The 13,860-nt window shown below is 36.2% G+C and overlaps 1 protein-coding gene across 1 annotated transcript in view; it reads right to left on the bottom strand.

Moving 5' to 3' along the window:
* LOC146441689 (ATP-binding cassette sub-family A member 13-like) overlaps positions 1 to 13,860 on the bottom strand; it is a 141,441-nt gene that overhangs the window by 25,930 nt on the left and 101,651 nt on the right. The window contains exon 38 of the mRNA XM_085052185.1: positions 5,512 to 5,662. Within this exon, the coding sequence (XP_084908311.1) occupies positions 5,512 to 5,662 (151 nt within the window). The remainder of the gene's footprint in view (positions 1 to 5,511; positions 5,663 to 13,860) is intronic.

Here is a 13,860-nt window from a genome sequence, read left to right as displayed (position 1 = left end):
TCAATAATACCTAAACACCAACAAAACAATAATTTGAATGAGATTAGAAATATTAAATGTTAGGTATGTATTACATATTAGCTATAGTGCAGAGGAGCCTGAATATCTTCATTATAACTTCATTTATCTGTATAGCCAGTGGTTTGTATCATAGTACACTGTCAAATAAATATGAAAATCCCTCTTAAACTACTTTAAATGAAAGTCAGAACTGAACATGTGACCAATCTTCAGATATAGATACACACATTTGTGCCAGAGAATTACAGTTCTAATTGTTTCCTTCCTGTAGTGAATGTGAGATATACACAAGAACCTTCTCTCACTGTCATATTCACCATGATGCTCTATTTCAATAATGTTTCAGTAACTTTAAGCACTGAAGAGTGAGGAAATACATCAATTTATTTAGCAAGTTGATAACATTGAGGCCAAATTAAAAGACACAGAGTTATATGCAAATATATACATTGTAAGCACACTTGAACCATAAAAATATTTAATGTCTATTCATGGCTGTAATAATGTATTTAAACTCTTTCCTTCCTTCCCCAACTGGCAGTCAAAATTATAACAGAATTCACATATATCAGCTGTTTCCCTATTTTCCAATATTCCTTAAAACTATTTACTTTTTTTTCCTCATAAATTCTAACATATTTAACAAAAGATTTTCCCCAAAATTATTTTGAACTAGTTCACCTAGATTTGGAACAGGCCTTGGAATGAGCCCTTCAATCTGTAGCATCTAAACAAAATCCTCCAATATTTTGAGGAGTTCCTAAAAACTATGTTTTTAGAGGCTATAAGGTAACTCGACTTTTCAGTCAGTGTGACTTCCAGAAAAATTTGGTGGAGTTAGTGAAGACTCAATCTATTAAAAGACTAGAAATAACATAACAAGTCTACCCTGATTTGAAAGGCTGTGTATCACTAATACACTATGTATCCATTGATGAGTTTTGCATCATTTCTGACACACTAAATACAATACATAACTTCTTGCTATTTATTTAAACAAATCATTATAAAGCAAATCTGACCCAATACTGGAAATGTGTATCATACCCGGTATAAATTATAATAAACAGGGATTGAATTCCAGAGTCATCTGAAAAATAATTTTGTATGTCTAAAGCAGTAATTCAAAGTGTCAGGTTCTGAGTAAGTGAATGTAGTGCAGTTTGAACATCTTAAATAGCAATCATTTGTCCATTCCACACTGAACAGTATTTATTTGGCTTCTGAGTAAACTCAGAATTGTTAGATTTCTTACATTTGGAAAGTGCGTACCCATGGTCAAACTTCTGGGGGACAATATTTTTTATCCCAAAATCTCATAAAACTGTACACACTAATTCTGTTTGGGGTCCAAAAAGGAAAGTAAACATTCAAAGAATAAATTAATTTACAGACTATTATTTCTAGCACCTATGGAATATAACATGTAAGGAGATAATTGAGATTCTAGAATCAGAGCAAAAATCTTCCTGGAGAGTTAATGTATAGAGAAAGAATACTGACATTCCAAAAATTTGCTGCAGAATACCTGATAAAGCCTCTTTTGAGATTTGCAAGAGAAGTTTTAATGGTAATGAGGGATGCCATTTAATGCTGTGCTAACAAGTCTTATTTTTTGACAGGCCGAGTGCTGTATTTTGGAACAAATTGAGATCTAGGAAGTTGATATATTAAAAAACCAAAAATAAGAATTAAAACTACTATGCTAAATCAGTATCTAACCCAAAAGCTTTACTCTAATTTTTTCAATTTTGCAGCAAAGAGAAACTTTCAGAGCAGATTTGTGGAGTATAACAAAACTTCACATTACATGTGAAGCTTAACATTGATAGTAAATGACCCATTTTTCTGCTCCTTTCCCATTCATTTAATTACTGTTTTGCAACATTAAGTGCACTCAACTTTATGTCAGGCACTTAACTCCTGCTGCTGATAAATCTGTCTAGCAAACGATTTGGTCATTGAGGTTAGTGCCTCAATAGACAACTTCAGCAGCAACACAACCTGTTAGGCACCTGCCTGCTCACATATTTCTTAAAAAGCAAAGTGAATGTATGCTTCTTTCCTTATCAAACTAATGTACTCTCTAGAATATATGTGTCTGTGCATATTAGTGTAAACAGTCATTGGTAAACATTCAGAGGCAGGCTTGGAGTGCTGTGTCATAGGCAGGAGGCAATGATGAGAAAATAACAGCTTATGTTTCCATACAGCTGCTCCTCTAAAGCATTCCAAAGCCTTCTTTTCTTTATAGGCAGCTAAAACACTTACTTTCCCCCGGCACCAGCCATTTCTGAGTCGCAGCACAGCAGCTGTTGAGCACTTGACAGCAGTGCCACACAGTCGGGAGGGCCTGCTGACAAAAACATTTGTTTTCCTCTGAGATAGCCACATTTCAGTTTTTGATGGAGGGAGACCAGAGCAGCTAAATATTATTTGCCAGAGTGTTTTGATGCCTTGATCGCAAGCATATGGCAAAAAACTCTGCTCTGCAATCTACGCAGACAAAAAATTAAGACAACTGAATGGAACGATGATCCCTCTTTCACAAATGTAATGCTAAGGCACAGAAGGCAGATTATAAAGAATAGTCTAAGCCTACACCTAGATCATCTGAGGTCCAGGAAGGTGAACATTTCTCTCAGAGCACCACAGTAACATAACTCATATCTAAATGAATGATTTTCATCCATTTGAAGAGGGACATGTGTGTGACTTACCACACCACTTGAGAAATTCTTCCCCAAATGGTCTTGAGAACAGACATTGCAGTAGCTGTCTATTAATCGCCCACAGAATAGCTGGATCTGAACATTAAGTGGAAGCTCTTAGGTACTCCAGTTATTCCTAATACTTCTGCATTGAAATGGAATTCACTAATGTCAGGTATTTCAGAGAAAGCACTATTCTTACTGTCTACAGAGAAAGTAAAAGCCAGGCTACCCTTCTGGCCTCTCACCAAATGCAGACAGGAGCCAGCATTTGCAGTGGCATTCATTCACATACACACAAGCAAGGGGACAACCCAAAAGCACAGCACAGAAATCTGTGGGTACCATCCTGTATTTCACAATCTGGAAACCTTTCCAGGCACCTGAGAAAAGCTCTGTGCCACTTGGGACTGTTTGCTATGAAATCAAGTCACATAAGCACACCACAGATCTCTCTATTCTCAAGGCTCCACACAGCTACTGTTCCTCATCCTCCAAAATAGCTGCTGCTGGGAGGCCAGATGACTTGAGGGAGTCACAAATCCAGCAGTGACAGCAGGATCCATGTGCAGACACACACAGGCACACCCTCCTGGTGTTGGCAGGGCATTCCAGACAGCGTAGGATTCAATCATTAACAGTCCATTGTAATGCATGGATCAGTTCACGTTTCCCAAAGCCTCTCTCTTGTTGTTTGCAGATGAGGTATTACCAATAAGAAGGTGTCTGCCAGTGCCTCCTGAACAGCTTTATGCTCACACCTGTGAGTACTAAAATAAAACTAAGAGTCTGCAATCCAGGAGCCAGGAAGGTAGCACAGCACTAAAAACCCTACTCAGCTCTCACTCAAAGACACCTCTGTTGGGAAACCTTGAGATTTATTAGAAAGAAAATCTTAAAAGTCATGTTTAAAGCATTTTAAGAGCACTAGTGCATAATTAAACAGCACAACTTTGATCTCCATTTTGAATTAAACGAAGGACCAAAAGCAGTTAATAACATAATAAAATGTATAGCAATCTTTTAAATGACTACAAAACTCTAGAGAAGATGTTATCAATATCATGTCAATTAAAGTGCCATGACAGTAGGTGTTAGCAATGACAGACTTTTAGGCTAACTGTTATGGAGGAGCTGCCAGTTCATGGAGAAAACAGATACTTATAGTGGAGGGCTTTAGTGCAATAACAACCATCCCTTAATATATTTAGTCTGGATCGAGGGAAACATATACAAGTTTTCAGTTCTCTGCTAGAAGTCTGAAGTAAAAATTAATACCAATAAGTTATGAAGGGTAAACAATCAAACAAAAGACTGTATGATAATTTCTAAGCAGTCTGCAAGAATTGTATTTTTAAAACAGTTAAAAGTCCAGGCTTTGTCCTGGGCAATGGACACTACCCAAGACAAATAGCAAAGACTTGCAAGAATCACGTATTATTCCCAGCTTTCATCCAGAAACACCTGAATGATCAGCTTAAGAGAGTAAAAATTCAAAATATTGCCTGTCCTGATGAATATTCGATGTCCCTTACAGGAATTATACTTTTACCTGAAATAGCACCTATCTGTGCAGGAAAAAGAATACAGGCTGCAGAGAACCAGGAGGCAGCCCTCTCCCATACAATCAAGGAACTGGTTGCAAACCACTTATCAGACTCTGAGGCAACAGCCAGAAAAATGCTTGGTAGTAGAAAAACAAAAAACAAAAAAACAAAACAAAACAAAAAAAAAGGAGCTATTTCAGTTCATGCAGTTTTGCTTCTGGAAAAATGAAAAGGAAACAACAGGCACTATTTGGGAGGTTATGAGGGCAGTGCTAGAGCAACAGCTTCTACTTGGGACCAATCTATACAGCAGGAATTGACAGATACCAATTCCATATCACACCACAATTTTCTCATGTTAATAGAGATGCAATTAAGCAGAAAAGACCGAGCTGTTTAAGTCTGGTCATACCGTAAAATTCCATCTGCTGATACAGAAAATCCTCACATTTTACACTATATCCATTTCATAGTTAATTTTTGGAGTTGTCTGATTGGTTGCCTCATTACAGAAAAAAGAGCTTAGTCTGGTGATCTACTCAGCCACACCTGTATCTGTAAATCCAAAAGCTGCCAGGGATATTCCTAGATATTGTCAACTTCTTTGTTAGTAAGCTCTCAAAGCATTTTCTGACATGGCTTTGGCCTCTTTTCCTTGGACAACCCCAGGCCTTGTGTGGCAGCTGAAGCATTTAAGGGACTGCTCCCAGCATGCAGCTTGATTGCAGCTATCCTCTTGTGAAGTTTGAGACAGCAGAGTGCTGACAGCTCCTATCTCAGCCCCCAAGTGTATAGTTTTGGGTTTTTTTTATACAGAATCATACAACAATGTTTAGTTCCTTCAGAGTTTACTTGTATCTCTGAAGAAAAGAGGGTTTCAGAGGTACATGACTCAAAATATGTTGTGTTCTGTCCGAGTTTTTTAAGTGCAATAGTGAAGGCATTGAACCATTCATAAATTTAATTTCCTTTAGGGTTTTTGTGCCTGAGATTTCATTTGCAATAATGTTATTTTACTATCTGCAGGGATCTTATTGTGTTTTGAACTGGCATAACATACAGAAAAAATCCACGTTATTTAAATAAAATAGTGGTAATGAAAAACCTTATTACTAAAGTCGTTAAGATGAAATATTAGATAGTTTCTTGTGTTAAAAAGGTACAATTGTTCTATAAACCCCACAGTCCAACATGGCAATAGTTCCCTCTGCAAATCTGTTTTGGATAGTTACCTTGTGGATATCTTGCTTTGGAATTCCACGTAGTGTGCAGTAATAATAAAGATGCTCCCACCCTGTTAAAAGTTCATCAAGGGCATCTTGCTGTGGACAATACCCAATGAGAATACCTTCAGAGCTAGCAGACAGTATATCCATTTCAGACCTGTTTAAAGGAAAAGAAAAAGATTTGAATGTTGCTTAACAAATCCCATGGCCCTGGGTTCCACCCTTGGGATACAAGAAAAGCACACATAGCCTTAAGTGCGCAGGTGAAGGAGTCTGAGTCACTTTGCCATGGTTCCTTGGTGCAGCACCACTTTCACACAATGCACACTTTTTGTCCCTTTTGGGTTAGCACAGCCACCAGCACGTCACTGTTGTAAGTGTGTGTGTGCCAAGGTCAGCAGACCAGCACAGGAGAAAGAAAGGTACATGAGAATTAGTGCTCACCAGGTTTACTTCTCTTTTCTCTTTGGTAGTACCTGCCCTAAGGAAACACGTTTAAAACCATATGGTGCTCCTATTGGATGTTGTACCATATCTAATATTATATGCATATCAATCGTGTTGAGTATTGAAGAGGCAGGACTTGAGACAAAGGGAAATGTTGCTGTGTATTCTTTGTGTACCTATGCCCACACATATGGCTGCATTCCCTAAATATCAAGAGTAATGCAAAACACAGGATATTATAGGCTAGTAACTTAAAAGACAATACAGGAAAAAGTATAATATTATCCTGATTTAAGAGACTTTGGCCTTCACTTTGTAGCTCTACAGCATTACTTGAAATTGCATTCATTGCTAAGAAGCAAGCTTGATTGCAAGGGTGTCTCATTACCCATAATGACACTAAATCTATCCTATTTATTCCAACATCAATTCAACGCTCAATGATGCTGATTTACATGTACAGAAAGACCTGTCAAAATGAAGACACTTAATGATAAAAAAATCTGAGCTTTGAAAGAAAAAAGTTTTCAAAAGATTCTGAGTAACAGAATGATTTTCCTCTTAGTGGTTTTCTACATTTCTGATTAAAAGAACTAAATATATGATTAATCATTTAGACACAAAGTAAATGCATTAACTGCAGGATCTACAAATACCAGCTCTAGAGAAAATATAAATATGTATCTCCTGTTAACAAGATTCAGGAGTCTGGGGAGAAAAAATTCTGCATTTTACATAATGAAGCACGGCATCAAAATATATTTTAATGCTAAACTAACATGATTATGACAAACCTGCTGTGGACTAATTAGAATGGTCCTTTGCTCTCAATAGCAAAGATATAAAATCATTATATCTTGGTTGGTTTGGATGGTGCCACAGAAGTTAACTGCCTTTAGATACCTCTCTAAACAAAGAGTTAGCAAAAAGTAGAAGGGTGATAGTGGAAAGAGGATACCAGAAGTGTTCTTTTTCATTAATTTATATCCACTTATAGGATATTGTAAATTGAGTATATGCAGAATTTTTACTGGCTCAGCTTTCAGCCATACCTATGGCAAATTGAATCCTTTTTCTATGGTCATCTTTACCATAAGATATGGATTGGTTAATCCTGATCTTTTTGCATAACCAGTGAGAAGCAGTGGATTCCTTATTTAGTTAATTCTAAAATAGCAAAATACTATTCACGGTGAAATGTTATCTAGATGCTGTTGAACATAGAAATGTGTCTGAGGTTTGTTTTGCTAGGAAGGCTCATGTACAAGGTTTTCGTTTGGTGCAGCTGCTGTCTTTTGTGAAACAAGAGACTGGGCTTTTGGTAATATGCCAAGTTCAGTCACAAGAGAACAAATCCCACTCAGGGGTAATTTCAGGGACATTTACTCAGCAAGAACCCTGTAGCTGGATAGAAACATCTTGTCTGGAATGGATCCCCACCATGAGGAACAAAAAGTTAAATATGGACAGCTGCACAAAAACAACAGACATCTTATGTTCTTCAGTCAGAACTATATTAGAGCATCATTACTCTGTTTGCATCAGGGAATAAAAAGTGTCTGCAGTGCTAATTGCACACACAGGGATCTGGTGCTGTGCCTATGTAAAGCACTGAGTCTTAGGTGAACAGTATCCCACCTACTGACCTTTAGCTTTCATAAAGTGCAGGCACAGTGAGAATGCATCATTTAATATTCTTACTCAGTTTGGTCCCTATCTTGCCACTTTGTCCATTAGTGCTGACCCTGAACACTTCGAGATTTCCCATTAACAGAGATTCTACCGCATTCACTAAAGAACTCATAGACCTTTCCACCTCACTCCTCCCCCCAATCTCTGTATCTGCCAAATCAAAAACAATCCAACCAGAAGAAAAGAAGAAAAGCCATATGAGGATTCTGGTGTCTTATTCAGATTTTTTTTTTTTAATGCGCAGTATAATGCCTGTTCTTCCCTCAGCAATATCACCGAGTAGATTTCCAAATCAAAATTCTGGAATTTATCCTTCAGTTTTGTTTAGCCAGGTCCTAAGCTTTTTCTGAAGATATAAACTATATATATAAACAATAGATGGAAGAAAAAGACATATTTTTAATTACATTATGTATTGTATAACAGAAAAAAAGCTTCCATCATAGGAAATTTATTTTTGTTAAAATTCAGTTAATCTCTCAGATTTCATTTTTATGGGTCTAAATTAAATGAACATTTCAAATAGAGATGGCATGATACCAGAAATCCTTTTCAGTAAATTATGTACTGTAAATGCTTTTCCCTTTTCTTTCTTTAATTTCTGGTTCCATTCATTAAACTAATTATAATCCTCTTCTTCCTTAACAAAGAGCATCATATATGCTATTATCATAATCAAATTAGAAATATACTTTTTAATATTATCTGAAATATAGATTTAGCATGCAGCAAAATGCTGGGGTTTTTTTTTCTCAAGCTAGAGAAAAACAGCCATTTGTTTTCTGCCCTATTATTATCAGCATGCCAGAATTTTTCATTAGATTAGGCACATTAAAAACAGACATACAGGAGGAAAATATCAGCTCATTTTATAAATAAAGAACCTATAAGTACAGATTCCAAGCCCTCTCAAGCTTTTGTCCATAGCATAGTAGACACAATGAAATCTAGTGTAATATCTAAAAACTATACAGAAGAAAACAGGCTTTTACACTAATAAATAACTTTCTGCATCTGTATGAAAACACTGCATAGTTGTTATCCTTAAATTCTGTCAGCAATTTCGGTTACATCATCTGATCAAATAAAGACATAGAACATGTTTTGTCTTTCATTTTTCTCCTTCATTTTTAGACTACTTCCTTATGCTCAATCAATACTTCCCCTCGCTAGTTAAGTTTTCCTTTAAAGTGAACAGCTGCAACAAATGACATCACCAGAATATTTCCAGAAGTCTTTATACGTTAAATATAGTTTTAAAGTTGCAGAATTGCATTTCTAGAACTCCTTTGGAAATGGTCAACAGAACATCTGGCATCCTCAAGAAAAATAGCAGTCTAGCACTTGAAGCATGGAAGATTTTGTACTCCATCCCTGTCGAAGTACTTTGGTGAGAATCATGATATTTTGGTTCAAGACATCCTGAAAAAAACATCCAAGACTAAATAAGACTTTCCTCAGTTTGGAGTGCTCATCTCACAGTTTTCTACTATTGAGGAAAGAAACTTGCCAGATTTTCAAGGTGTTGGGATCATAAACTAAATTCAGGGTATATAAAATTTTTGATTCAAAGTTTCTCCTCCACTGATCATTTCAACACTTTTTACCTTAATCTATTTATTCTTTGTGCTTAAAGAAATCCCTGCAATCTGATTACAGCCCTGAAGGTTATATGGGAGTGGCATGGGGCACTCCAGGCAGGAAGCCTTTGCTGACATTGGAAAGAAACATAATTATTGGGATGAGTGAATATGAACTTGGATGAAACCTGTTGCCTTCCGTATAAACTTGACCTGCAGTTTCCAGAAGGCCAGACTGGCTATAGCAAAACTAGATTTGGTTGTTTGTTACACTGGTTACCAGCAATGTTGCTTGTAAGTGGTTGTGGGCTGGCATTCAAAGGTAAACCTCAGTGTTGGGTTTCCAGAGACAGCCCAGTACCCTTAATACCAGTCTTACAGCTGGTTTTGGAAAAATTGTTTCACTCTTGACTCCACTGTGCACTTTGTTTCACTTTTATATGCTTTTTTCTACTGTTTTTGAATGCAATTAGGTGCAGTGATATATATGGTACTTACAATACCACATATATACATATATATCTGCTTCTGCAGAGAGATATATTTCATTTTGACTAATTAATGGAATTTAAATTTACAAATTGCAAAAGTACTCAGACATTTCATTGTACTCATAACTGCAGATTCAATTCCGTGCATACTAATGCACAATTAACATTATAAAAAAATCAAGGTTAAAATATAATTAATGTAAGTGTAGCTTCATTATAATTAGAGTAATTATACTGATATACAGTATAAAAACAGCCATTTCAGCTATTATATTGATGTAAATTTATTCTTCCTTTCAAGTTAAACTATTTGAATTAAATTTTTAATTATTTATCAAGCTGAATATCATACCTGTCAAAAGAGTCCAAGTTCTAGCTATAAAGAAATATTTTACTTTTCCCTCTTTGTAGAGTTCTTTGGTCCTATGACTTTGTAATACAACAGCTGACATGACTGACACTTAATTCAAATAGGATGGGGAGTTGCTGTCATGGAGGATCTCTATGTAGAAGGAAGATGGAAATTCTTGGGAGATAAATTAATTACATGAGGAAGACTGCCAAATGCTTCAGTCCTTGATGGGGCAAATTATGAACATGATGATACCTGGGTTTTTTTGGGGTTTTTTTTGTGTATGCACCCTACTACAGTCTAAGTATGAATTTAATGTCAGTTCTATTCAGCAAAGTACAACAGGAAAGATTGCAAAATAGAGGGCACAAAAAAAGGAAACAAACCACTGCTTACATTATTCATTATTTTACATTGACCTTGACATAACATCCTTAAGAGGATTTTGACACTTTCTCTTCAAAGCTGTGTTTAGCTCTCCTCACTTGAGGGAGGTTTTATGACAGAGTCACTGAAAAGGCTTTAAACACAAGCATAGAAAGGGGAAGAAAACAAAGCTTGGCCAATGTACACACACACACAAAAGTGGAACAGATGTACAGTATCTGCTGATATATTAGCCCAGCAGACATTCAAAGACTATGAAGACTTGCTTAGTTCTCCTTTGTTTTACCACTTTGTTAAGTGTCAGCTTTCCTTTGTACATATTTAACGCAGACCTTACTTCTTCAAGCTGTTTGACAGAAGAAGTAACTACAAAAATGTTTACAGTTTCAAACACTTCCTTTCATTTAGACAGCTCCCATATTGGTGGCAATCTAGTTTTGGCAGTAGAGCCAAGAATGAGATAACTTCAGTCCATTTTTGCTACAGCCATAGAGAACAAGAACGAAGAACTCTTCTAAATGTCAAGCAGACCATGCAATTAATTATTAAACATATTTAAGCTTCACAACGCTTTGAAAAGCCTGTCAGTCTCTTAATGTGTTATAACACCATACTTTATAAATACAAGTAAAGAAATGTTACTAAAATAATTTACTTTCTAGTAATTATCCTTTTTACTTTTGATATTTCTGCCCCTTATGAACGGCACAGCTGGTACTTTGTTATCACTATTTTATTTCCAAGTCTTCTGAAGTAACTGCTTCAATGCTGCTTGCTCCTTTGGCAGTCTTTAATATCGGGGTGGTGAATATCTCTAATATGGAGACACACTCTCTAGAAGCTAATTACTTTTCTCTCTCATTTGCACAGATATGTCACTGATAACAGCAATGTTAATGAGGTACACAAAATAATAAAAAGGTAAAATCCCCTGTGAATGGCATTATCTTCACAAGATTGGCTGTGGTTGGTGATAAATTCTTGGTTTTTCTCTTACTGGCATATTTTTATTCCATAACAGTTACAGCCAGAATAGGTCTGCAAAGGATTGATATAAGTTGCCTAAAAATATTTTCTGCAGAGGAATATGAAAATTAAAAAAATCATGGTTTTGGTAGACTGCTTAGCTTGTATACTATTAATGTGCATTTTTCATACAAATTGTAGGATACAAAGTTCAGGCAGATAGTGCATTTAAAATATCTAATTAATTTGTAGTGTATCAAAAAGAGAAAACCCTAATGAAAACAGATCAGAAGCCTTCCCTTCCCTTCCCCAAAAGCATTTCCTCATCAAGAAGGACAGGGAACACCAATTTGCAGAAAAGATGAAGTTGGCTTCAGTATTTAACAAACATTCCTGCTTCATGACAGCTTGACTTATGAATCCCAGTCATTCTGAAAACAAACATACATAATATCTAGCTTCTATGGATTTTATTAGCTTTTGGTATGAAAACAGACATAGTTCTCTCTAAGATTCTTAGGATTAAGCTCCATTTTTTTGGTGATTTTAAGCATTCAGCAAACAACCAATCTAGAGGCCAACAAATCTTTTAAAATTACTTGAAGATGTTGTGAAACTGCTCTTATGCCCTGTTAAAAAGGCATTTACTTCTCAGAAGTATATTTTTCTTAATTTCTTTGAGACTCAAGCAGCAGTTCCCTGAAAACAAGTTGATTATTGGTGTGTGAGGCCTTTTCTATATAACCTCATGCAATTCCAAGATGTTTTAGGTTGATCTTTTAGAAATTCTACTTAGCATTTACATTTGAAAAGTAACATGTACATTTGAAAAAACTCATCTTCCATTTCTAGAATTCATGTTGTTCCAAGGTGCAGTAGCTGTCCAATAAAATGTTAGTGCTCTTGCCTCAAAAAGACACTTCTGACTTCATTTTAAATTCAGCTATTAGGAATCAGGAAAATGTACGTATGGATTTGTTTGGAGGGTTTGGTTTCTTTGCTTGCTTGTTTTTAACCCAAGAACTTTCAAGCATAGTTACTGAAGGAAACAGTAACTGTTATGAATTAAGGATTTTCTGCATGGAGTAAATCCAGCTAAGTTTTCCAGTGTTTGTAATAATGATTTTGGATATTCTTTTAATTATTTGATCATGAAGAATGCACCATGAAGGTTGATTTAGATTAGATGTTAGGAAGAAATTCTTTACTGTGAGGTGTTGAGTCACAGGAACAGGTTGCCCTGAGAATTCATGGATGCTGCATCCCTGGAAATGTTCTAAGGTGCATTTGTGGCTTTGTTTAAGCTGGTCTAGTGGAAGGAGTCCCTGCCCATGAAGGGAGGTTGGAAATAGATGTTCTTTAAGGTCTGTTCCAACCCAAAACATTTTATGGTTCTGTGAAGGATCCATCAGCTTACAGTATCTGGTATTTTCACAGTGACAGAGGATGAAAGATGTGCTCTTTCCAGTCAAACCCAAAATATTTGGGATCTACATCTAAGCTGCTGCCCAATTATTCATCAGGAATAGCTATCAGAGGTAATGCTTTTATGGAATCTCCTTCATGACATAAACAGTCTAGTTCTGCTGACCAAAAATTGTGCTGCAACTGTGACCAGCAGCTGCTTTCTTCTGCTCACTGAACTCTCTGTGCCAGGAAGACCAGGCTTCTGAGTACCCTACCAGAGTAAGAAAAGAAGACTTCTTACCGTAATATCCCCTTTCCTTCCTTTATCTGAGTCATAAATGCAAATCTATCCATTTACAAGTCCCTGGGATGAGTAATTTTAGTCATTCTTCAGCTGCTGAGGAAGAATTCTCCAGATTTGTTGTGGTTACCATTTCAACTATGGAAGAGCCAACGACCTCACCACTCAGTGATTTTCAGGAGTAAAGTCACAGGGCACCATGATCTGCTCAACAACAGTTTCCAATATATGAAGCAAGGAACAAACTCAAGAGGGACATAAATTTCTTCTCAGAGTCTCAAAGTTGTTTGTTTCTCTAAGTTTAGTTACTGTATAAAAGCACCACTTGCTTAAGATTGCCTTCTTGAACTAGTGCTAAGTTCTGAAAACTTGGGACTATGGGTTTTATACACACTCCAGCCATGGCAAACACAGAAAAGTCCATTAACTCAGTTGACACCACTATAATACAAGGTGATAATTATTGTTGTCAAGGGTATTTGGTACACTGAAATTCAATTGTCTAAGGCTTTCTCTCAAGCCTCCTAAATGTGTCAAATTTCATTATTTATGTTTTAGTATATGGTAAATAACATTGCATCTTAATATGTGCTTTCATGTTGGATTTGTAAAACACAGTATGGGAAATGAAAGTGACACACATAATGTCCAGGGAGAGCATTTAGCCTATTGTCAAAAGCCAGTAGAACACTAAAGTTGACCTCAAAAGAATTTTTATCTGTTTAGCAAAAG

Source organism: Lichenostomus cassidix, chromosome 2 (genome assembly GCF_008360975.1).
Source record: "Lichenostomus cassidix isolate B80296 chromosome 2, HeHo_3.0, whole genome shotgun sequence".
NCBI classification, from domain to species: domain Eukaryota; kingdom Metazoa; phylum Chordata; class Aves; order Passeriformes; family Meliphagidae; genus Lichenostomus; species Lichenostomus cassidix.
Note: the sequence above shows the minus strand (reverse complement) of the source record. Positions and strands in the feature narration are given on the sequence as shown.